This window comes from Dermochelys coriacea, chromosome 4 (genome assembly GCF_009764565.3).
Source record: "Dermochelys coriacea isolate rDerCor1 chromosome 4, rDerCor1.pri.v4, whole genome shotgun sequence".
NCBI classification, from domain to species: domain Eukaryota; kingdom Metazoa; phylum Chordata; order Testudines; family Dermochelyidae; genus Dermochelys; species Dermochelys coriacea.
The window spans coordinates 73,429,187-73,454,979 of NC_050071.1; the positions used below are offsets into that span (position 1 = coordinate 73,429,187).

The 25,793-nt window shown below is 40.1% G+C and overlaps 1 protein-coding gene across 5 annotated transcripts in view; it reads left to right on the forward strand.

The window, feature by feature from the left end:
- GALNTL6 (polypeptide N-acetylgalactosaminyltransferase like 6) overlaps positions 1 to 25,793 on the forward strand; it is a 934,158-nt gene that overhangs the window by 337,291 nt on the left and 571,074 nt on the right. For all 5 annotated transcript variants that reach the window (XM_038398387.2, XM_043513416.1, XM_038398385.2 and 2 more), the window contains exon 3: positions 14,909 to 15,017. In XM_038398387.2, the coding sequence (XP_038254315.1) occupies positions 14,909 to 15,017 (109 nt within the window). The remainder of the gene's footprint in view (positions 1 to 14,908; positions 15,018 to 25,793) is intronic.

Consider the following 25,793-nt stretch of genomic DNA (forward strand, 5'->3'; position numbering starts at 1 on the left):
GATAATAGCCTAAGGCACCAATCCTGCAAAGAATTATGCACATGTTAACCTCTAAGCACATTAGTAGTTATATTGAAGTCAATAGGACTATGAATGTATAGAAGTGTGTGCCAGATCAGGCTTAAAATACTGATTTATAAGTACTCATGGCTCATAAATTTCACTATAGATAGGTTAAAACAAAACAAGCCTTATATCATTAATTCCCAAGCTAATACTCAGGCTCATTAATATCCAGGGTAGCTAGCAGGATCACACTTTACTGATTTATAAAATAAGAACACCAAGGTATAAGAGCTGCATACAGACTTCAGAATGTGCAGAAAACATTCATTGACATGCACGTCAGAGTATTTCAGTTATACACTGACAAAAAATGCCACATTATTTTTGTACCTTTTGAGGAGTCAGTTATCTATTCAAGATGACAGCAGAGGACTCTCAACCCCTTGAGATGAGAACTAAAAGCCCAACTTCTGTCTAAAGGCCTCAGTGGTGAACAGACCTTCCCTTCTGCCTTCTATCCTCCCACTATAGGCTGATTTCAGTGGGAGTGCTGAATGCCAGTCAGCACTCTTGAAAATCAGGCCATTTACTTGGGTATCTAAGTATGGACTTAGCTTAACATTTGGCACCCATTTAAAACATACAAACCAAAAAAACAACTTGATCTCTGTGCCACAGATCTGGCTGGCTGCTCCCTTTCAGCCATCTACCAAACTGCTGTGAGGGGAATCCAAGCCTCTTTTAAACTTTTAGAGCTTGAAAAGAGTCCAGCCACAGCCCCAATCTCTGGGTTCCTAGACAATGGGAGTACAAACCTGCAGTTTAAGGGTATATGTACAGTTAAAACACTAGAGTGGCACTGCTGCAGCACTTCAGTGTAGATACTACCTACCCTGCCTGGAGGGATTCTCCAATCTGTGTAGGTAATCCACTTCCTTGATGGGTAGTGGCTAGGTTGACAAAAGAATTCTTCCACTGACTTAGTCCTGTTTCCACTGGAGTAGTAGCTTCCCTTACAAATTGGTTCATATTACATTGTGATATTTTCAACTCTTGAATTGGGAGTTAGAATTCCTGCCTATAAAGGACAAGGTGTATTGTTTGATCTCTGAAAAAGCTAGTAAAATACACTACAGAAACAGATGTATACTATTTTAAAGACTCTTGCTTGATTGTTAAATCATTTTAAAGAGGACTTTGTGTGTGGGGGGCGGGAGAGATATCTGATCACTTTCAGTCTTTGAACTGATCGATGGTTAAAATTAACAGTTTGTTCCCACTCTCCATTTTTCTTCTCTTTTGTGCTTTGTTGTGCTGTTTGATTTTCCCTTATTCCAGTTTAGCCATCAACTTATGGTTGAGATGATGTTGTGTTTCTCTTCAGCAGTAATACAAAATCACAATTCTGTAGTAGGAACCAGTACACAGAAATACCTGTGCTACTTCTGAGCAGGTGTCTTGCCCTATAGCATTTAAAAGAAGGTGTTACAGAAATTAATGATATTTATTTATTTGTTTGGCATCTGAAAAGGCCTAGTTGAAAAGGACAAAGCAAAAAAGGAGACTGGCAAGGCATATAGCATTAACTTTTGAAATCTCACTGATCCTTCTTTAGAACTTCTTATAGTATCACATTAGTGGTGGGCAATTTTTCCTTCATTGGTGTGTGTATATATTTTCATAAGTCTCTTAAAATCTATGAATATCTTCCCTAGGGAATGGGGAAGGGCAAATGACTTCAAGCCATTTGGGGGTCTACCTAGTCCTCAGAATGAGGTAGAGTACCCTTTCTTGGACTTCCCCTGATCTCCTAGGGACTATGGGCAGCTGAGAATAACCATGGCCTAGACCCTCTTCCCAGCATTTGGCCATTTTCCCCACACACTAGGGGCCACAAGTGTGTGTGTGTGTGTGTGTGTGTGTGTGTGTGAGAGAGAGAGAGAGAGAGAGAGAGAGAGAGAGAGGGGAGTGGGGTGTAGAGCCATTCTGCTAGCTCTCTGACATATGGGAGAACTTCATGCCGAACTACAGATGGAGCAGAAAATCAGATCCCAATTCATAACTGGAGGTTCTGTATGCAGGCTGAGGAACATTGAGCTTATGCTGCAATGTTGTTACATGGGATCTACTAAATCCTGGCTCATGTTAAGCAATCATGAACAGTTAGATAAGATCTTCAATAGGACTGTGGGGAAAATCTGATTTATTTATTTTTTTCTCAACCTTTTATCATTTTTGTTCCCTTCTGGACTCTCTCCAGTTTGTTCACTTCTTTCCTAAAGTAGGGAGCCCAGAACTGAACACAGTACTCCAGCTGAAGCCTCAACAGCACTGAATAGAGCTCTCCTATTAATACACCCCATAATATTAGACTTTTTACCAACTTAATCACATTGTAGGCTAACATTCAATTTGTGATCCACTATAAGCCCCAGATCATTTTGTAGTTGTGCGATTTTTTTCTTCCTAAGTAAAATGCTTTGCACTTGACTTTTTTGTCATTCATCTTGTTGATTTAAGAGAAATTCCCCAGTTTGTCACAGTAGTTTTGAATTCTAATCCTGTCCTCCGAAGTGCATGAGACTCCTCCCAGCTTGCTGTCATCTGAAAAATTTATAAGCATACTCTCCGCCTCCTTATCCAAGTCATTAATTAAAATATTGACTCATACCAGACCTAGGACTGTCCCCCATGGAACCCCACTAACTACCCGCTCCCAGTTTGACAGTGAGCCATTGATAAATACTCTGAGTATAGTCTTTCAACCAGTTGTTCACCTTCCTTGTAACTTCATCTAGAACACATTTCACTAATTTGTTTAAGAATGTCATGTGGGACTGTGTCAAAAGCCTTACTAAAATCAAGATATCATACCATGTCCCATCTAACCACCAGGCCAGTAACCTTGTCAAAAATGGAAATTAGGTTGACTTGGTGTGACTTGTTCTTGACAAATCCATGTTGGCTGTTGTTTTCACGTAATTATCCTCTAGATTCTTACAATTCAATTGCTTAAGGATTTGTTCCAGTGTCTTTCTAGGTATGAAGTTGGACTGACCGGTCTTTAATCCCCTGGATCCTCTTCATTTCCCTCTTTAGATATAGGTACTATGTTTTCCCTTCTCCGGTCTCCCTGGACCTCTTGTCCTTCATGAATTCTCAAATACAATTTATAGTTCCAAGATTGCTTCAGCTAGTTCTTCACTTTAGGGTGAATTTCATCAGGCTCTGCCTGCTTGAATACATCCAACATAGCTAAATATTCTTTAACTTCTTCCTTCCCTATTTTGGCTCATGTTTCTTCCCTCTTGTTAATATTTACTGTGTTGTCTGTTGACAATTTACCTTTTTAGTGATAACAGAAGCAAAATCAGCATCAAACACCTCAGCGTCCTTGATGTCCTCTGTTGTTAGTTCTCCTTCACTACTAAGTAGAGACACTTTCCTTTGTCTTTCTCCTGCTCCTATTTATAGAACCTCTTCTTACTGCCTTATATGTCCCTTGCTAGGTGTAAGTCATTTTGTGCCTTAGCCTTTCTGATTTTGTCCCTATATGTTTGTATTCATATCACAATTCAGAGCAAGTGCACCTGTATTCCTCCTCTGTGATCCCTTGAGAGTACCTACTTGAGGCTCCCAACTCCTCAGCCTTCACCATTCTTGGGCAGAGGTCCATGTCTCTCTCCTGACCTGTACTGATCCCAACAAGCCATACTGCCTAAATAGGCTAGTGTCTGTGCTTTGCTTTTTTTTGAAGGCTATGAACATCTGTAATTGCTAGCTGTTACAAGTTACCATGCAGCTCTTTCTAGAAAGCATGTTTATTCTTATGGTGAAAGCATTAGAGAAAACATATTAAAAACAGTAAAAGAATCTACACACATGCTAATAAGCTTATCAGAGATCACACCTTTCCCCCAACGCCTCCGCAAACTCCAACAGGGGCTCCTGTGGGAGCCAGTCTTTCAAATCCCACAACGGGTTTTTCTGTGGTTCATAACAGCCTTAGCTCAGAACCAGAACAACCATGAATAGAGCAGTTCGTCATTTATACAGCTTGTGCCTTGATCTTGGCCTCATGCAACATGTGATCACCAGACAAAGGCCCACTCTTCCAAAGGCTAGTTTTTTGCATAACTGGGAATGGAGAATTTGTATTCACCTCTCCTTAAATATTGCCCAGGAAATAGTTCACATCTATTGTCCTAAAAGACTATTCTTGTTGCCACATCCGGGTAACTACAGGCCTGTTAGTTTGACATCTGTAGTATGCAAGGTCTTGGAAAAAAAATTGAAGGAGAAAGTAGTTAAGGACATTGAGGTCAATGGTAATTGAGACAAAATACAGCATGGCTTTTCAAAAGGTAGATCATGTCAAACCAACCTGATCTCCTTCTTTGAGAAGGTAACAGATTTTTTAGACAAAGGAAATGCAGTGGATCCAATTTACCTTGATTTCAGTAAGGCATTTGATATGGTTCCACATGGGGAATTATTAGCTACATTGGAAAAGATGGGGATCAATATGAAAATTGAAAGGTGGATAAGGAACTGGTTAAAGGGGAGACTACAATGGGTCACACTGAAAGGTGAACTGTCAGGCTGGAAGGAAGTTACTAGGGGAGTTCCTTAAGTGATCGGTTTTGGGACCAATCTTATTTAATCTTTTTATTACTGACCTTGGCACAAAAAGCGGGAATGTGCTAATAAACTTTCGCAAAAAAGAAAAGGAGTACTTGTGGCACCTTAGAGACTAATAAATTTATTTGAGCATAAGCTTTCGTGAGCTACAGCTCACTTCATCGGATGCATTCCTGTAGCTCACGAAAGCTTATGCTCAATTAAATTTGTTAGACTCTAAGGTGCCACAAGTACTCCTTTTCTTTTTTGCGAATACAGACTAACACGGCTGCTACTCTGAAACCTAATAAAGTTTGTGGATGACATGAAGCTGGGAGGTATTCCCAATACAGAGAAGGATCGGAACATCATACAGGAAGATCTGGATGACCTTGTAAACTGGAGTAATAATAATAGGATGAAATTGAATCGTGAAAAGTGAAAGGTCATGCATTTACGGATTAATAACAAGAATTTTTGTTATAAACTGGGGACCATCACTTGGAAGTAACAGAGGAGGAGAAGGACCTCAGAGTATTGGTTGATCACAGGATGACTATAAGCCATCAATGCGATATGGCTGTGAAAAAAGCTAATGTGGTCTTGGGATGCATCAGGCGAGGTATTTCCAGTAGAGATAAGGAGATGTTAGTACTATTTATAGAATGCACTGGTGAGACCTCATCTGTAATATTGTGTGCAGTTCCGGTTTCCTATGTTTAAGAAAGATGAATTTCAACTGGAACAGGTACAGAGAAGGGCTACTAGGATGACCCCAGGAATGGAAAACCTGTCTTATGAAAGGAGACTCAAAGAGCTTGGCTTGTTGAGCTTAACCAAAAGAAGGCTGAGGGGAGATATGATTGCTCTCTATAAATATATGAGGGATAAATACCATGGAGGGAGAAGAATTATTTAAGCTCAGTACCAATGTGGACACAAGAACAAATGGATATAAACTGGCCGTCAAGAAGTTTAGACTTGAAATTAGATGAAGGTTTCTAACCCTCAGAGGAGTGAAGTTCTGGAATAGCCTTCCAAGGGAAGCAGTGGGGCCAAAAGACGTAAATGGCTTCAAGACTAAGCTTGATAAATTTATGGAAGGGATGATATGATGGGATAGCCTAATTTTGGCAATTCATTGATCTTTGACTATTAGCAGTAGATATGCCCAATGGCCTGAGATGGGATGTTAGAAGGGGTGGGATCTGAGTTACTACAGAGAATTCTTTCCAGGGTATCTGGCTGGTGAATCTTGCCCATATGCTCAGGGTTCAGCTGATCACCATATTTGGGGTTGGGAAGGAATTTTCCTCCAGGGCAGATTGGCAGAGGCCTGGGGGGGGTTTCACCTTCCTCTGCAGTGTGGGGCACGGGTCACTTGCTGAGGACTCTCTGTACCTTGACGTCTTTAAACCACAATTTGAGGACTTTAATATCTCAGACATAGGTTAGGTGTTTGTTACAGGAATGGGTGGGTGAGATTCTGTGGCCTGAGTTGTTCAGGAGGTCAGACTAGATGATCATAATGGTCCCTTCTGACTTTAAAGCCTATAATTCTGTGATTCTTCAGTACAGTTTTTTGATCATCCAGACCCATCATAATAACCTTTGCATTTAATACAATGAACTTCAAGGAAAATTCAACTTAATTCATTAAGGTTTTCCAATAATATTTCAGGAACTATTGTATCTGCCACATGAACCTTAGCAAATTGTCCACGTTTCTTTTTTGTAGGATAGAATTTTTTATTTTTGTTTAAAGTCATTAAAGAGCTGTTGGGGCAATACTGACCTTTTAGAATTTTTCCTTGACATGAGATTAAAAGTCAGTATTCATCAGTCTTAAAATCATATTCCATTAATTTGTGTGTAACTGGCTGTGACGGTGCCCCCATAAGGTTTTATGGAAATATGCTTATGAATGTATATATGGCATAACTGGAATATGTTTTATGCTAAATATGCCATATAACATATCTAGGTAAAGGTTATGATCTACTGAATATATTCATCCTATTTGTATGCATGTATCATTGTTGTATTCGGAGTTATGAATATTGGCTGTATACTTGTTTGATTTTAAATAGCCTTAGTAGACATTTGGTCAGCTTCTTTAGAAAGGAATTTGAAAGTTAAGTGCCCAATCAAGAAGCACTTAATGCACAATGGACCTTGGAAGGCTCCAATCCACATAAGAAGTCTACATGAGGATGTTCAAGGTAACATGCAAACAATGGCTGCTGCCTGTAAAAACTGAGTCATGCATGGACACGTGACTTGCCCAGGTGACTCCAAAACATCTTGGAGCTGGACTTTGCATAGGAGAGAGTAGGTGGTCTCTACCCACAAGAAAGTCTTTTTAAGCCAATGGGAGACCCCTCCATTTTGTCTTCAGCTGGCTCAAGAGATAGCCTCTACACCTCCAAGGATACCTGAAAGAAACTGGAACAAAGGACAGTAACTACAGGTGGTGTGAATGATTGCTGGACCCAGACTAGAAGGAGACTAGTCTGTAAAAGGAAGCTTACTGGAACACCACTGAGGGTGAGATTTTGTCTGTATTCAGTTTTCTTACTGTATTAGACTCAGACTTGCACATTTTATTTTACTTTATTTGATAATTCACTTTGTTCTGTCTGTTACTATATGGAACCACTTAAATCCTACTTTATATATTTAATAAAATCACTTTTTATTTATTAATTAACCCAGAGTATGTATTAATACCTGGCAGGGGCAAACAGCTGTGCATATCTCTCTATCAGTGTTATAGAGGGCAAACAATTTATGAGTTTCCCGTATAAGCTTTATACAGGGTAAAACGGATTTATTTAGGGTTTGGACCTCATTGGGAGTTGAGCATCTGAGTGTTCAAGAGAGGAACACTTCTTAAGCCGCTTTCAGTTTAAGCCTACAGCTGCTAGGGGACGTGGTTCAGACCTGGGTTTGGGTTTGCAGCAGGCTAGCAGGTCTGGCTCAAACCAGGCAGGGCACTGAAGTCCCAAGCTGGGAAAGCAGGGGCAGTAGTAGTTTTAGCACATCAGTTGGCAGCCCCAAGGGGGTTTTTGCGATCCAACCCGTCACACTGGCCTCTTTAAAAAAAAATAAAAATAAAAGAAGCCAAGTCCAGGAAAGTTTTTTCAAATGGTTTTAAAAACTTGTTAAGCAGTATAGAAACAACAAAAGGAAAGGCTTTCCTCAGCTGCTGACAAGGGAAATCTTGGAGATTTCTGCAGTCCTTCAACTCAAGTTTCCATAGCCATAGAATCTGCCCTACTGCAAAATTCCTTCACTCCTTTTCCACAGAATTTTGGCTCTCAAATAGTACAAAATTGCAAAAACCGTGCTTCGTGTTCATAAGCAACACTGTGGTGTTTGTGGGGGCAGGGGAGGACAGATGGTTGTACACGTACATTTAATTGAATCTGATCCCCTACCACTTCTCGTGTTCAGTCCCCTAACAGGTTTCATTAGAGAAATTATGCTGTCTGAATGCAACAGTTAGGAAATGGCTTACAGGATCACTGTATTTAATTCTCCTCTAGAATGAATGAAGGCATGTAAAATAAAGCCTCAAAAATCACCGTGATATCTTTTTCCCCCTTAACTGTATTTAACTTGATATAAGGGAGGTGGGGGATCTATATACACAGATTCCAATTATTCTTTTGACAGCATCAACTATATATATATATATATATATATATATATATATATATATATATATATATATATATATATATATATAAAATAGTGAGGTTTTGTTTTCCTTTCCTGTTAGTTATTTTTGAAGGGTCACCTAGGTGTATCAAAATTCCAGAAAAGGATTTCAGATGGATATAGGCTAACTACCATATTTACTCATGCATTGGATTAATGAGCACATTGTTACATTGTGTTTGGATTTCTATTTACGCTTTTCCTAAATTAATTTCAGTGAATGTATTTGTTTAACTATCAGAGGGATAGCCGTGTTAGTCTGGATCTGTAAAAGTGGCAAAGAGTCCTGTGGCACCTTATAGATTAACAGACGTATTGGAGCACAAGCTTTCGTGGGTGAACACCCACTTCGTCGGATGCATGTAGTGGAAATTTCCAGAGGCTGGTAGAAATATGCAAGCAAGAATCAGGCTAGGGATAACGAGATTAGTTCAGTCAGGGAGGATGAGGCCCTCTTCTAGCTGTTGAGGGGTGAACACCAAGGGAGGAGAAACTGCTTTTGTAGTTGGCTAGTAATTCAGACTCTGTTTAATCTTGAGTTTATCCTTTCACGTAGGAACTGTCCAGTTTGGCTGATGTACATAGCAGTGGGGCATTGCTGCACATGGTGGTGTAGATTACATTGGTGGACATGCAGGTGAATGAACCAGTGATTGTGTGGCTGATCTGGTTCGGTCCTGTGATGGTGTCACTGGTGTAGATATGTGGGCAGAGTTGGCATTGCGGTTTGTTGCATGGATTGGTTCCTGAGTTAGAGTTACTATGGTGTGGTGTGTAGTTGCTGGTGAGAATATGCTTCAGGTTGGCGGGTTGTCTGTGGGCAAGGACTGGCCTGCCTCCCAAGGCCTGTGAAAGTGAGGGATCATTGTCCAGGATGGGTTATAGATCACTGATGATGCATTCGAGAGGTTTTAGCTGAGGACTGTATGTGATGGCCAGTGGAATTCTGTTGGTTTCTTTCTTGGGCTTCTCACAGCAGGAGGCTTCTGTACACGTCTGGTTCTGTTGTTCTGTTTCCTTATTTCCTCGTGGGGGTATCATAGTTTTGAGAGTGCTTGGTGAAGATCTTGTAGGTGTTGGTCTCTGCCTGAAGGGTTGGAGCAAATGCGGTTGTATCTCAGTGCTTGGCTGTAGACAATGGATCGTGTGGTGTGTCCGGGATGGAAGGTGGAGGCATGAAGGTAGGCATAGCGGTTGGTGGGTTTTCAGTATAGGGTGGTGTTAATGTGACCGTCACTTATTTGCACCGTGGTGTCTAGGAAGTGGACTTCCCATGTAGCTTGGACCAGGCTGAGGTTGATGGTGGGGTGGAAGCTGTTGAAATCGAGGTGGAATTCTTCCAGGGTTTCCTTCCCATGGGTCCAGATGATGAAGATGTCATCAATGTAGCATAGGTAGAGAAGGGACATGAGTGGAGGAGAGCTGAGAAAGTGTTGTTCCAGGTCAGCCATAAAAATGTTGGCATATTGTGGGGCCATGTGGATGCCCATAGCGGTGCCACTGTCTGGAGGTATATATTGTCACCAAATTTGAAATAATTGTGCATGAGGATAAAGTCACAGAGCTCAGCAACCAGTTGTGCTGTGGCATCATTAGGGATACTGTTTCTGACAGCTTGTATTTCATCTGTGTGTGGGATGTTTGTGTAGAGAGCCTCTACATCCATGATGGCTAGGATGGTGTTTTCTGGAAGATCACCAATGCATTGTAGTTTTCTCAGGAAATCAGTGGTGTCACGGAGAGAACTGGAAGTGCTGGTGTCATAGGGTAGAGAGTCCGCATATCTGGACAGTTCTTCAGTGAGTGTACCAATGCCCGACAGTCATAGAAGGATAAATGGACACAAATCAGTTATTAGGAATGGCAATATACAAAAGCCTGTAGGAGAACACTTCAACCTCCCTGGACACACAATAGCAGATGTAAAGGTAGCCATCCTGCAGCAAAAAAACTTCAGGACCAGACTTCAAAGAGAAACTGCTGAGCTTCAGTTCATTTGCAAATTTGACACCATCAGCTCAGGATTAAACAGAGACTGTGAATGGTTAGCCAACTACAAAAGCAGTTTTTCCTCCCTTGATGTTCACACCTCAACTGCTAGAAGAGGGCCTCATCCTCCCTGATTGAACTAGCCTCGTTATCCCTAGCCTGATTCTTGTTTGCCTCTATACCTGCCTCTGGAAATTTCCACTACATGCATCTGACGAAGTGGGTGTTCATCCATGAAAGCTTCTGCTCCAATACCCCTATTAGTCTATAAGGTGCCACAGGACTCTTTGCCACTTTTATTAAACTATGTTCTGGTTGCAAGAAAGATCCATAGTACATTAGAATTGTAAATGCTATCAAGTAAAGTAAATACAAATAATTAACAAGAGTGTGCCTAAATGCAAGTTGGAGACTAACAACTAGCTGTAGGCTGCAACACTCAATGCTCTCAATGTGGTGTGATCTTATTTAAATTTTATTCAGTGAGCCAGAATGACCCCAGATGCAGGGTTTCACAGGAAGGTATGGTCTCAGAGAGCAGCGTTGTACTTAATTTTGTTAGGGTAATGTACAGCATGGACACCATGTTCTTTTGAAAATGAACTTTTAAATTCTTAGTTCAACGCTCATATGGACTGTAAACTGAATCAATCACATGGAATTATTAGAATGCATATCAGTGAGTTCAGTGCTCGAGTAGGAACATTTTCACCTATAGAAGTGACAGTTTATCAAGCAATCACTGTGTTCAGTAGTTTTCTCAGTTGTTAACCAATTTTCTCTGTATTATGTTAACAAATAGAAACTGTCTCTTACCAGAACACTAGAATCTATTATTTTGGTGAAAATACTAAAGTAAGCATCAAATTGCACCTGGCATTCATCAAAAATCAGTTGCAATGTGAATCTTATGTGAAGGAGCAAATGGTTTCGATAGAAGGGAGATCTGCAATGAATTTCACAATTCTCTTTAAGAGTAGAGAACAGATACGTGGAAGGTATGGATTCTGAATAAACATCTTGGGTTTTGTTTTTGCTAAAACCAGTTTAAACACTTCCTCTAGCTTTGTAGTTTCAAGAATATGCATTTTTTATTAAAATATAATGGAATGACTTCTTTTCTGACCTCAGTAATTCAGACTGGATTGCATTTCCAGTGATAGATGTGTAAGTTACTTGCCCATACTGTAAGAATTAAGCAATGACCTATATTAGGTCATGTTAGAATTTAAAATCATCATGATAGAAATGTGGATAAAACAGTGAACTACTTCTGTGAAAGAGATTTTCCTTTCCCTCCTCAACTCAGCTTTCAATCTATTAATAGGTACTCTTAGGACATTTGAAACTACTGCAGTAATTAGAGATACTTGATACTCAATAAGAAAAGGAGTACTTGTGGTACCTTAGAGACTAACAAATTTACTTGAGCATAAGCTTTCGTGAGCTACAGCTCACTTCATCGGATGCATTCAGTGGAAAATTCACAATGAATTTGAGTATTGATTTCCTGTAATCAGAAAATACACTATATCAAACAATCAAGGAAAATCAAATAAGAATGACTGATGGATCTAAATCTGGTTGCCAAAATGTTTATGCACATTTCTGACATAAAAACAAAGCAATCAACCATCACTATGATAATGCATGCAGCTGTCCTACTTTTTTTTCCTTCCACCCTCCTGTTACATGTAATAAGCTGGATATGCTTTAGTCTTGTACAGCAAAACCATTGAGTATCACCCATTTTGGGACTGCCAGTAACACTAAGTGTCTACATTATTAATGGAAGAGGACTGAGTCCTGTGTTCATTTAGTTCATGTACTTTAAGCATATGAGATTTATAACCATTTTTAGCACAATATAAGATGTTGGAATTGTTGCACTGTTCAGTGAAATGCTGATCAAATGTTGCTTCCCTAAGGTTGCCTTTCAAGCAGATCTTTGTTTCCATTGATGCACACTTGAAAACATTTGTAAGATACATAAATATGAATGTTTTCCATTTTGCATAACTTTTTGGCTTGAAGCTGCAATTAACAGAACAGACCCACTTTTTATTTTCAATTTAAGTGGCAGTTTTCATATCAGGTAGATAGCAGTAAAATGTACAATGTTCCACTTTGCTTGTATTTCCATGTTTACATAATTTCGGAGCAAGTTTTCTTAAATTAAGGGTTTGAAAAAAAATCTCCAGTGGCATTTGAAATTACCTTTTCAGTGCCATACAGTCTGTCAGATTCGGATTTTATTTACTATCTACTCCTTTTATTTAATGATACTTTACCATTTCATTTGTGAGAGCCTTTTCCAAAAAGAGAGTCCTAGAAAAAAGTCTTTTACTGTTGGAGGCAGGTGAAATATATTGTGGAAGCAGGGCTCAAAATTGGCTAGCGCATGTTGGCACCATTTATCTGTACTGTTACCACACTTACTACCTGCAAAAGAGCCTTGACAAAGTGACAGGGAACATTGCTTGGGCTAGTTTCCACATCATGAGGAAATGTGCTGACTGGTGTTCTATTCTCTCTGACTGTTTTTAGGCAGAGAGCATGAAAACTGTTAACTGTTCCATTCCCTCAGGCAGAGGGGTATGGCTGAGCCTAAGGACCCCAGAAATCTGAGGGCAGGGGGGTAAGGTGGAAACTTGGCTTCTAACTGGAAGTGGAAAGTGCCATATAGAAATTCCAGCTCCATTATCCAAGGAAGAAAGGATGGGGAGTATGTTATGGTTCAATAGGTAGGAGATAGCATATTGGACAGGGCAATATGGTCCAGGGGTTAAGATGCAGGACAATAATCTTCTGACTAGATTTTATATCGTCACCATGGAAATTGTCATGCGTGATCTACTTATTCCAGATGAGACCTATCTCTGGGGGCTTGTCTCTACTTACCAAGGGATCTACGTGTGGCGAGCAATCCACTGGGGGTCGATTTAGTGGGTCTAGTGAAGACCCACTAAATCAACCACCGATCACTCTTCCATCAACTCTAGTACTCCTCCGGAATGAGAAGCATAACCCGTCAACCCAGCATGTTGTAAACACTGCAATAAGTCAACCTAAAGTATGTTGACTCCAGCTACATTATTCCCATAGCTGGAGTTGTATAACTTAAGTCGACTTAGCCCCGTAGTGTAGACCTGCCCTGTGTATGTCAGTTACAAGTCAGGCCTAGTGAGTGGTACTCAAATCTTTATCAGAAAATTTTGGAAGCATTTCCTGTCAGTTTACTGTGGTCTCTCTTATGTTGCCGTTTCGTTTGATCCTTTAAAGCAAAAAAATGTTTTACTATGTGGGTGAAATAATATTCAAAACTGAAAAAAGGGATCAAAGTTTGGTGTGCATGTGATTAAGCACAGTGGAAGTGTGCTGCTAACCAGTGTACATTCTGAGACAAATTCTGCCCTTCAGCTGTGAGACTCTCTGAAATCAATAGGAATAGCATGTTTGTAACCAGTGGCACAATTGTGTCCTGTGGTGACGACTTAACTCATAACTATTTCTCATGACTATAACTTGAAAGGTTATAGCATTCGCTACTGTTAAATGTATTGGCCCTGAAAGTGGGGTCGATTAGCTGTGCTTGGGCAGGGTCCTGAGGCAGTGAAGTGGGAGTAAAGGAGGCTTTATGCCACCTTTTTGAAGCTTCACAATTCTGAGGCTGGCCAACTGACCTCCAACATAAATTACAGTGGCCCTGAATTGTTCTAATTTATAATACACTTAGCTTCCTATGATCCCAATGAACTGGCCTGACATTTGAGAATAGCCATAGCATAGAAATATCCTCTCCCAACAAACTGGAGGCTGGAATATGTAAGGCCAATATGCCAGCAGTACCTCTTGCCCCTCCTCTGATTCCCACTCTACCAGGGCCTCATCTACCAGCTTTACAGGCCTTTTGCATTAGTGGAGCAAAGAGAAAGGACTGGAATAGACTCAAGAATGTGGTCCTTTGTGTGTACCAATAGTTTGCATTTAAGAGCCCCATGGAGGTGTGCTGAGCACTTAAATCTCCCATTGTGAGCAATGATTAGTTAAAAAGATTGCTGGACAGCTCTTGAGTTTACGGGGTTGGGAGGTGTTTTGTGTGTCCTGGGTGTTTTGTAAACTGCTCATATTCAGTGAATCATCTTCCTTCCTTTAACAATACCCTCTTGCTATGAAAAATCCATGGGAGTGAGAAATACAAGGCTGAAGCAGTGGTACAGTTTTACTGTTGTTGTGTGGCTATTAGTCATTTAGTCAAGAAAGAAATGGTGTAGCTTTCTTGCTGAATTTTCATGTCCAGCTAGACTTGATTTACTGCATGTGGGGTTCAATATGTGCCTTGTATTAGCCAAATACCTTGCAGACAAGAATGGCAGAGTCAAAAAGCAGTGCTACAAAATATTTAATCTCTTTTACAGTTGTATCGTTGTACAATACCTGGTACAAAATTAAACTTGTTAGAAGCCAATTTTATATTAACTTTCAGTTAAAAGGATGCCACAATTCCTGTATTAGATCATAAATGACTCTATGCTTTAATAATAAAAATCATTCTCTTCCTTTTCTACAGACATTTCCGCTGGGCCTGGGAGATGGACACCTCTATACCTGGACAGACGGCTTGAAAAGAAAGGACTGGCATAACTATGAAAGTATTCAGAAAGATGCTATGCGTACAGGTAAATGTAAATCTTTCACTTGTTTTTCCAGTGAGGCATTTTTCCATTAGAATATTTGCTGATGTTAGCTTTCTGATGTTTGCTCACATGTCACTGCACTATCTCATCAGGACATGAGATTTCAAGTTGAGATGTTTGACCAACTAGAAATAATACCTTGACTGGCAGAATAGGTAGGTGAAAAGGAAAAAAAAAGTTTTACTAGCCCTTATATAGTAGTTGCATCATTATCATGCTAGCTATAAGTGAAAATGATTTATTCTGTTCTTTTTTGAAACCACTCTTGATGTCATAATTAAATAGACTAGAAGCCATGGTTTCAAAAAAAATGCTTTACTTGAACTGTTCCAAAATCATTGTTGTTGGAAGGTCAGTTCTCACCCAGTAACACTGACCCTACTTGTGGTCTTAGTCTGTCTCATTTACTTTGGCCTTCAGATCACAAAGAGATCTAACAGTATGATAACCCTTGTTATATGCCTCTATACCACAAATGGAGGAAAAATGTCAGTGGTATTCCTTGAAGTGCTCCTCCCACTCATAAACACAGGAATATGCTTCAATTTACCACTTTTTTGTTGCTTAATATAATTTATAACTACCTATATTAAAGGGATTATATTAAAAGGAGTACTAGAATCACAGAAATTTAGGGCTGGACAGGTCCTCGAAGTCATGTCCAGCTCCCTGTGACAAGGCAGGACCAAGTAAACCTAGTCCATCTCCAACAGGTGTTTTGTCCAACCTGTTCTTAAAAACTTCCAAAGACAGGGATTGTACAGCCTCCCTTTGGAGGGCTATTCCAAAGCTTAATTACTCTTAGTGTTAGAAAGTTTTGTCCTAATAGCTTACCTAAACCTCTCTTGTTGCAGATTAACCCATTACTACTTGCCCTACTTTCAGTGGACGTGGAGTATGGTTGATCACCATTCTCTTTATTACAGCCCTTAACATATTTTGAATATGTTATCAAGTCTCACCACTTTTCTTAAGACTAAATATGTCCAGTTTTTTAACCTTTCCTCATAGGTCAGGTTTTTAAACCTTTTAAACATTTTTGTTGCTCTCCTCTGGACAATCTCCAATTTGTTCACATCTTTCCTAAAGTCTGGTATACAGGATTGGACACTACTCCATCTGAGGCCTCACCAGTGCCAAGTGTAATGGAATAATTACCTCCCATGTCTTATAACATTCTTGTTAATACACCCCAGAATATTAGACTTTTTTTTTTTTTTGGAACTACATCATGTTGTTGATTCATGCAATTTGTGATCCTCTCTAACCCTAAGATACTTTTCAGCAATAGTACTGCCTAGCCAGTTATTCCTCATCTTGTAGCTGTGTATTTGTTTTTTACTTCCCAAGTATGTTAATTTGCACTTGTCTTTATTGAATTTCATCTTGTTGATTTCAGACCAATTCTCCAATTTGTCAAGATTTTGAATTCTAATCCGGTCCTCCAAAGTGCTTGCAATTCTTCCCAGTTTGGTGTTCTCTGCAAATTTTGAAATTTGATAAGCATTTTGTCCAAGTCATCAATTAAAATATTTAATGGTACCAGACCCAGGACTGACTCCTGTGGATCCCTATTAGATGCACCATCCCAGTTTGAAAGTGAACCTTTGATAATTAACTACTCTGAGTATGGTCTGTCAACCAATTGTGCACCCACCTTATAGTAGTTTTATCTAGGCAGCATTTCTCTAGTTGGTTTATAAGAATGTCATAGATTCATAGATACTAAGGTCAGAAGGGAACATTCTGATCATCTAGTCCGACCTCCTGCACAGCGCAGGCCACAGAATCTCACCCACCCACTCCTATGAAAAACCTCACCTATGTCTGAGCTATTGAAGTCCTCAAATCTTGGTTTAAAGACTTCAAGGAGCAGAGAAGCCTCCCTCAAGTCAACCATGCTCCATGCTAGAGAGGAAGGCGAAAAACCTCCAGGGCCTCTCCAATCTGCCCTGGAGGAAAATTCCTTCCCGACCCCAAATATGACAATCAGCTAAACCCTGAGCATATGGGCAAGATTCACCAGCCAGATACTACAGAAAATTCTTTCCTGGGTAACTCAGATCCCATCCATCTAATATCCCATCTCAGGGGATTAGTCCTATTTACCCTGAATATTTAAAGATCAATTACTTACCAAAATCACATTATCCCATCATACCATCTCCTCCATAAACTTATCAAGTAGAATCTTAAAACCAGATAGATCTTTTGCCCCCACTGCTTCCCTTGGAAGGCTATTCCAAAACTTCACTCCTCTGATGGTTAAAAACCTTTGTCTGATTTCAAGTCTAAACTTCCTGGTGGCCAGTTTATACCCATTTGTTCTTGTGTCCACATTGGTGCTGAGCTGAAATAATTCCTCTCCCTCTCCTGTATTTATCCCTCTGATATATTTATAGAGAGCAATACATATCTCCCCTCAACCTTCTTTTAGTTAGGCTAAACAAGCCAAGTTCCTTAAGTCTCTCCTTTCATAAGACAAGTTTTCCATTCCTCGGATCATCCTAGTAGCCCTTCTCTGTACCTGCTCCAGTTTGAATTCATGCTTTTTAAACATGGGAGACCAGAACTGCACACAGTATTCTAGGTGAAGTTTCATCAGTGCCTTGTATAATGGTACTAAAACCTTCTTATCCCTACTGGAAATGCCTCTCCTGATGCATCCCAAAACCGCATTAGCTTTTTTCACAGCCATATCACATTGGCAGCTCATAGTCATCCTATGATCAACCAATACTCCAAGGTCCTTCTCCTCTTCCGTGTCATGTGGGACTGTGACAAAAACCTTATTAAAATCGAGATCTCTTCCACTGTTTCCCCTCTATCCACCTGGTCAGTAATCCTGTCAAAAAGGAGAGGAGCAATAGTCAAATCCTGCCCTTACCAGAACAGTGGTTGAAAGTCCATATGCTGTGGGAGTATGGCTGTGAAATGAGTTTTGTTGTCTGAATTAAGTTGCCAGTGTTCAGTGTCCACATCCCAGAAAGTACCGTTACAGCTTATTGTAATTGACAGTGTTGTTAAGCTCAGTAACTGATCTTTTAACTCACTGCAATCCAGTAAAGCATTTAAATGTGCTTAATTTTATAATCCCACTGATATTTTTTATCAAGTGCAACACCACTTCTAAAAAAAATTATCCTCTAATCTCCCCATGTATGTCCTAAGTGAATAGGAGTGGAACATGTAAAGTTGTTACCGGAAAATACGCAATTGACATACCAGGTTGGACAAGTGTTCATTCTCATCCAGTATTCAATCTCTGACAGTGACAGAGTACCAGATGCTTCAAAGGAAAGTGCAAAAAAGCCAATTGAATTAAAAGTATTTTTATTTTTGTGTGTTTATTTTTTGTTGTTGGGGCTTTATCTTGCTGAAGAACGTCATATGTTTGCTAGCTGAGGTGGAAAAATTTTTAACAAACCACTTGATATTTTGGCAGCATGTCACTGATTCGCTGTATTATGACTAATTAGATTACTACCAATTCCCATCCAAGGAATTGGAGTTCTAAACTGTCTATAAAGAGCCATGCACAACTGTGGCATTGCATGAATACTAATAATCATAATAGTCTGTAGTATAATGTCAACTAAGAAATTAGGAGAGACTGTAATGTAATTGTAGCATCCAAGAGTCATCATCCTAATCTGCATGCTTAACTCTAGGAGAATGTCAGTAGCAGTTAAATACAATTCTAATATCTTTTCTTATTGTCAATAATAATTAATTAAAATATATTGATGTATTTATGGCTTTAGCTTCCTTGCTGTAGCAATCACTGCAAGATTCCTTAGACAGTCAACTTTGGCAGGCAATGTCTAAGCAGTATTCATTATTATTCATTAGATTAAAATTAACTTTTAATGAAATCTTTCCTTTGACAGTTACAATATAATAAAGCAGGTGAAAAGTTGGAGTGCAAGAGACTCTGAATGCACTCTGTTGGAACATACTGTATTATTTTTCTTCTTACTACCAGAAGAAAATTTATCTGAAATCTACTTCTGGTTAAAATTATCTAGGGAATAATCCTCTCAATCTGAAGACATGAAAATAGCAGCAATGAAAAGACTTCTCCTGAGATTTCAGAAATGTCAGTCACAGCTCACTACATTGAAAAATATAAATGAAGTCTTTTTAAAATTCAGCTTCACTGTTTATCTCTAAAGCTCACATTTTCCAAGGTATGGGGGATGTTAATTTCATAAATCTAATTATGGGGAGATGCTAGTCTAGCTGTGATTAAGGTTATTGTTTCAAGTTTTGTTCTAAAGCCAAATTTTGACCCTCTTCTAGTTTCACTGAAACAAAACCAATGTGCCTGTAATTATGCACTCGTGGATCTCTATCCAGGAAGAAAACTGGGACAATTTGGGGTTAAATAAACAAGCCATTTGCAAGACATGACAGATGTATATCAATTTATATAAAATATTCTAGCCCATCTTTTTAACATCATATCTTTTAAATGCCTTTGCCTGTAAATTCAGAATTTGGTTTGTTTCCTCAACAGTACTGCCCCTTTAAAATCAGTTTGCCCTCTGTGAGCTGCAGGGGTCTATTTGTGGTGTGCTCACAGTCTCAAGGTCTCATAACTATATTCCAAGGTCACATCTGTGAGCAGGGATAATATTCAAGAAGGGTGTAGGTGTGGGATGGCTCTGAGCTGGAGGAAAGAGACAGGCTGTGATGAGGTCTTGCTGTAGCAGAGGACTAAGGTGAGAACTGGGGTATATCTACCCAGTCTAAGCCCAGATCTATAGACTTGGGCTTGCACTACAGTGCTAAAATCAGCAGTGTAAATATTGCAGCCTGGGCTGGAGGGAGGGGCTTTGAAGCCTATGTGGGGGGATGGGTTCCAGAGCCTGACCTGCAGCGTTGGCTGCAATGTTTACACTGCTGCTTTTAACAACAGTGCAAACCCAAGTCTGTAGATTTGTGATCTGAGACTTACTGCCACAGGTTTTAAAATGCAGTGTAGACATACCCTTAGTTGAGGGCTCCTGCAGAGATTGAGCTCCTCAGAGACTAACCTTTCTTCTTTGAGTGATTATCCACGCAGATTCCACTCTTTGCATGCATGTGACCCATATGCAGCACGAGATTGGATTCTTTTGGCCAGCAGTGTCTATTGGGGCTGGGCCTGCATTCTAGTTCCCCTTATATCCACTCACCTGGAAGCATAAAGGGCAAAGGAGGCCCAACCATGCCCCATTCCTTCTTATTACTTATGGCAGCAGACCTGAATCCCCTATACTGTTGGCTTGCTCTTCCTATAGTGCAGTTTATTTTTCCTTAGCCTTGTATAAAATGTCATTTTCTTTTTATACCAGCCAACAAAGAAAAATATATATAAAGATAAGTCTGTTAGAACCCACCCCCATGTACAAGGTATTGGCATTATAGCAGATTTAAGACCTGTCCTTTATGAAATATATCAACATCTATTAATGACTGCACTTCCAGTGTCTGCTTTGTCTTGGAGAAGGACGTGTCCCTGAGTAGTGTTCAGTCTGTTGCTCCTTTCCAGGATACTCACAGTGAAAGATGCACATCTGGAACTCTCTCTTTTAGAGAGATCAGAACCAGCCACCTCAGAAACCGAGAGGAAGGCTACGAAAGACTTCAGCCATTGGGTTAGTCTTGGTGCATCAGTGAGATGTTGTTCTGTCCTGAGCTCCATGGAGACATCCATTCAAAGGCTGCATTCATTCTCCACTATGTTATATCAACAGAAAGGAGCACCACCTCAAGGATGAGCCCAGGTGCAGGACACCATCCCTTGTACCTGACAGAGGCAGAAGGGCAGTCAGACTTGATTTGCCTCAGGCTCATTCACCCAAGGGTCATAAAAGCCCCAGTGAGGGCTCCGTTTAGGATTTGGGATCCATCTAGTGGTTTTTCTTGTAGGATCAAGGCTATAGTTTGTACACATGCTTTGAGAATCTTTAGGATGAAAGATATTATGTAAACAAAAATTAACCCACATCGCTATTTACACTTTTATTCAACATGGTCATTTAAAAACTTTAAGACAAACATACTTCTGTGAAACAGCAAAATGTACCATTGATTTTGCCAGTGGACAGTTCTGTTCCAACCAGAATAATGCTGTTCTTGACCCCAAACTTCCTCGTGTACTGTACTTTAGGAAATATGTAGTATTTTTTAAAAGAAACTACACTTTCTTCTGCCTACAGTTCTCCATCTGTGATCAAAATAGTTGATTTGGAACACTTTTTGATCTTCTTTCTGTTAAAATGTATCTACAGCACCAACATTAAATTAAATATTAAATAGAACTGCTGCTTTTCAAAGGTTCTAGAGTCAGATTCTGAGGGCTCTGCTCGTAGCAGAATGTGTCCCTTTTGGGAGAACAAGGAATCTAGTTCTTTGTTTCAGGTGACTACACATATTTGAGTTGAGTATCAATGTAATTAGAGAAAGTCCTGTCCTGGAAGTATGGGCATTGGTGTTGAGAAATATCAGGCCAGCCATGACATTGAGCAGGCTTTTGTTTTGAGTCATACATTGTTCATTTCGTGCTATATTTTGTGTGGTTTTTCAGAGCTTCTTCTCCCCTGGGGCTAGACCAGTGGTAGGTTTAACATATTTCAATCAGTTCACGAAGCAGAGTTCAACACAGCGAAGGCTTGGACAATGATGCCATGAATAAGTAAATGTCTGGGCCCCCTTCTTCCTAATTAAATGTGTTTTCATCAGCTGCCAGAGCTTTGACAATGCCAGAATAGCTGAATAATAACTTCTGATGCCTGGTTGTGCTGATAGCTGTTGGTTAACCCAGTGCACCTGGAGAGTTAGTCCACATAAGTATCCTATTTAAATCAGGCAGGAAAAGTATATTTCTGAAAGAATATGGTGTATGGTTCACCATTCTCATAATAGTGACTGAAATTTTCATCTGGCACATGATATATAAATATGAACAAAAGTGAAGGTGGTTTACCGTATGGTATTCTTGGATCTCTACTTGGCTCTGGATTTACAGGTAGCAGCAAATATCAAATGGCTTAAACTGTATGTGAAATGTTTCTTTTTCCATATTGCTTCCCAGGTGTGGATATTCATGATTTTTAAAAAAGCAGTTTGTGTTCTTTTCCCATGATTAAGGCTACTATTTAGTCATAAATATTTCTAATAAAAGTCATTGACGGGTCATGGGCAATCAATAAAAATTCACTCCCCGATGACCTGTCCCATTTTGGGGCGCTTGCTGGGGCAGGGAGCCACTACTGCATTGGGGCAGGGCCAGCAGCACTGGCCACCGCTGCTCGGGCAGTCCCTGGGGTCAGCTGCCTGGGGCCGCTCCAGCAGTGGCTGGTGTGGCTGTCTGCGGGGCCGCCTGAGCATCGGCTGCAGAGCTGCTCCAGCATCAGCTGGTGTGGCCGTCCCCAGAGACACCTGAGCAGCTGGCCTTGGGGTCAGCCACACTGGCCACTGCAGAAGTCGTGGTGGTTGCAGAAAGTCATGGAATCCATGACTTCCGTGACCTCTATGACAAACACGGAGCCCTACCCATGATTTCTGGTTGTTCAGTGATATCTTTCTTAGGCATCCGGAAAGGAGGTTGCTGTCTTTCCTTTCAGAGACAGACCTTACTGTATTATCTGTGCTTTTTGTCAACTTGAGGTTAGATTACTAGAGTGTATTCTATCGTAGGCTGTCAACAAGCCATTTGGAGGTTGGAGGTAGAATACGATGTCTTGCTTATTAAGTGGAGTTTCTTATAGAGCACATAGTCCATTCAGAACACTGATCAGATAAGCAATTGATCAACTTCCTGTTGAAGTTTAAGGTTTTCACTGTAAACTTTGAATGATGTGGGTCCCAGATGTTTCAGAGACTACATTTCTCTGGCATTGCAGTGATTGTGGCATTTGAGGTCATGTAAAGCACTTAAGCTAAAAGCATTTCCTGGCACAATGAGGTGGGCTGGTGGTGGGGCATTCTCAGCAAGGGTTTAGAACTGGCTTTCTTCCCTGGTCTCTCAGAACCCATTTTGTTGGCCAGAAGGTAACTCATCTATTCTCCTTGGGTATTTCCTGATAAGCCTACTTTATAGAAAGTGTGATTGGAGATGGGGTTGTGAGACAGTATTAGGAGATTTTCTTCTTTCCAAGATCGTTGGGTGTGCCCTTGCTTTTTTTTTTTTTTGGTTGCCTCTTATTTTATTGTAAAGTATTCTTGTAAATCTGTATAATTCAGTTAGTTAAAGCAGAAAGTATTTAGTTAATTATTGCCCTTTTAAGAGATGTTGGGTTACATCACTTACATTCACTGGTTTAAACGATCCTGAAGACAACTTCCCCCTCTGCAAAAAGAAGTGGCACAGAACTCCCTTTTATTTCCCAAGCCTCAGGGAGTGTGCCTCTCTCTAGCATCTTGCTGCTTCACTCACTGCTGCCCCCCTTGACTATGGAATTAGGGTACCTGGGTGGACAGGTGTATGTCTCACAGATACCTATTCCTCCCTGTTCCTCTGGAGAGGTTCAACAGTACTTGCCAAAAATTGTGCTCTAATTCACCTTTAGTGTTCTAGGAAGTAGAAGTGGAGCATGTGATGTGACTATATGAGCATAGGAATTGGCAGATCAGGGTAGGCTATCACGCTGCATTTGTACTAACCCTCTGGTATTCAAGGAATAAACCATTGTTGGCCATTAGTACCCTGCCCCAACCCTGGTCCCTAGAAAGAAACCCTTCTGCCTCTGCTTCAGGTGTTTCTCAGATCACCAGGGAGTAAATAACTAGGCATGTGTGGCAAGTATGAAACACTATAGCTGGCTGACCTTGCCTGCATGAAGTCCTGGCAGCTCATAGACTAGCTAAGCAGTGCATAGTAAGAATATTGGTCCAGATAACAGGGAGGGATGAGTCTGCCATGGTTGTAGAAACACTTCCCCCTAATAACTTGTTGCTACTAAAGACTATAAAAGAAACAGTGACCTGGGGATTTCTGGGTTGTTCTGGGTTATATATTTTTTGCTTGTTGTGCTGCAAGAGCCAAACAAAAAACAGCACCTCTACATATACCGAAGACACTTCAAGAAAAAAATTAATCAGAGCCTGCTGTCTCTTACTGAAGCGGAAGGCTGTGCTTGGTTATGTTGCTCATAGGTGGGAAAGCTTTCTAACTGTCCTCAGTGGTTGACTGATGCCATGAAGCTTGAGCATTTGTATCCCTTTATATTCATAAAGAATGAAAACTGTCTTCTGTAACTGTAGCTATTCCTACAAATATCTAAAGCTAACTTCTTGACCTCAATAATTTCCTTTTGTTGAATGAGTCTACAGGTAAATTATGAGGTTTGTATGAGTGTTTTTTCCTTTCAGTTTCAATCTTGTGTTATGAGAGGGTAAATAGGAATACCTGAACTAGTTTCTCTAGACATTTCTTAATATGTATCTAAGCAAAACCATCCTAATCTTCTCAATCTCTTTTCAAATGGAGATCTGCCCATGCTTCTCCTCATTTTAGTTCTTGAATCATGCAGTGAGAGGAGGAAATCAGGAGAATATGCGCTATTGGGGCAAAGGGACCAGCCAAGTAGCCAGTTACTGCTAGTGATCCAAGCCACAGGCTGTGCAAAGGATGGAAAGGGAAAAACAATGTATAAAAATGTTTTGAATAAAATATGGTGCCGATCTGAGTACAGCCCTAGTGAAACCAGTGTTGTTTCATCTAGTCATGCCAAGTACTTGTATTCAAAGAAAGGCATGGATCTCTGTTTTTGCACTTTAATACCTATAATAGAAATATCAGTTAAGGTCATTGGAGAGTGTATGTTCAGAGATAAGTCAGTTTTGCTGATAAACCTAACAAAACATAAATAGCTTTGATAGACATTTTAACAGTTTCTGATTTTCTTTTTGCCTAATTTTGTTGCCTTTTCGCTAAGCAGTTCAGCAAAGCAGTCAAAAGACTACAATTGCTAAAAAAAGATTAATCAGAGTAACTGATTTTTAGTGCAGCTGGTGTCATGACTTATTTCTGATAAGAAATCAGCATTAAGCTAAGAATAGTTCCTATTAATTTAAGCTCTTTTGGGTATTCAACTAAAAAACAGATGACATGTCTTGATGAGGAACCTGCTTAATTTACATTAAATAAGCAAACAGGCACAAAATGTACAATGGCACAGTTCTGTTCAGATGAGTACTAAGCAGTATGTCACATCAGCATTTCTGAATCAAACTGGAAATATCACCCTCTAAGTAGGGATGTTAATCCTCCTGTTAGCAAACTTCATCTTGTTTTTTACACTGATCCCAATCCTGCAAGATGATATATGCCTCCTGAAAAGAGCTGTGCATTCTTGACTCCTGTTAAAGTCAATGGCTGTTGCAGTTGCTCAGTACCTTGCTGGACTAGACCTAATTTGCTTACCTAAATTTTCAGTTTGGGTCTTCCAAAAATTGATTTTTACCATTTGATTTAGTGGAGTGCAGGGGTGTGAAATTATGTGGGGTGTATTACAGGCAGGGCAGGTATTGCCACCTATAATTAAGGTTGTCCCAACACTTCCCTTTACAAGATCCTGTTTTCAATTGCTTATAACACTGCCAAACACGAACAGTTTGGGCTTAAATTTTCCATGCCAAATACCTTTTAGGCTGATTGTTTTTTGAGCCTAGACAACATAGAGGAGGAGCTGTCTGATTCAAATGTAGAGGGGACAAGAGGTGGATCAGGGTGAGGTGGGGTGTGTGTGTGTGTGTGTGTGGTGGGAT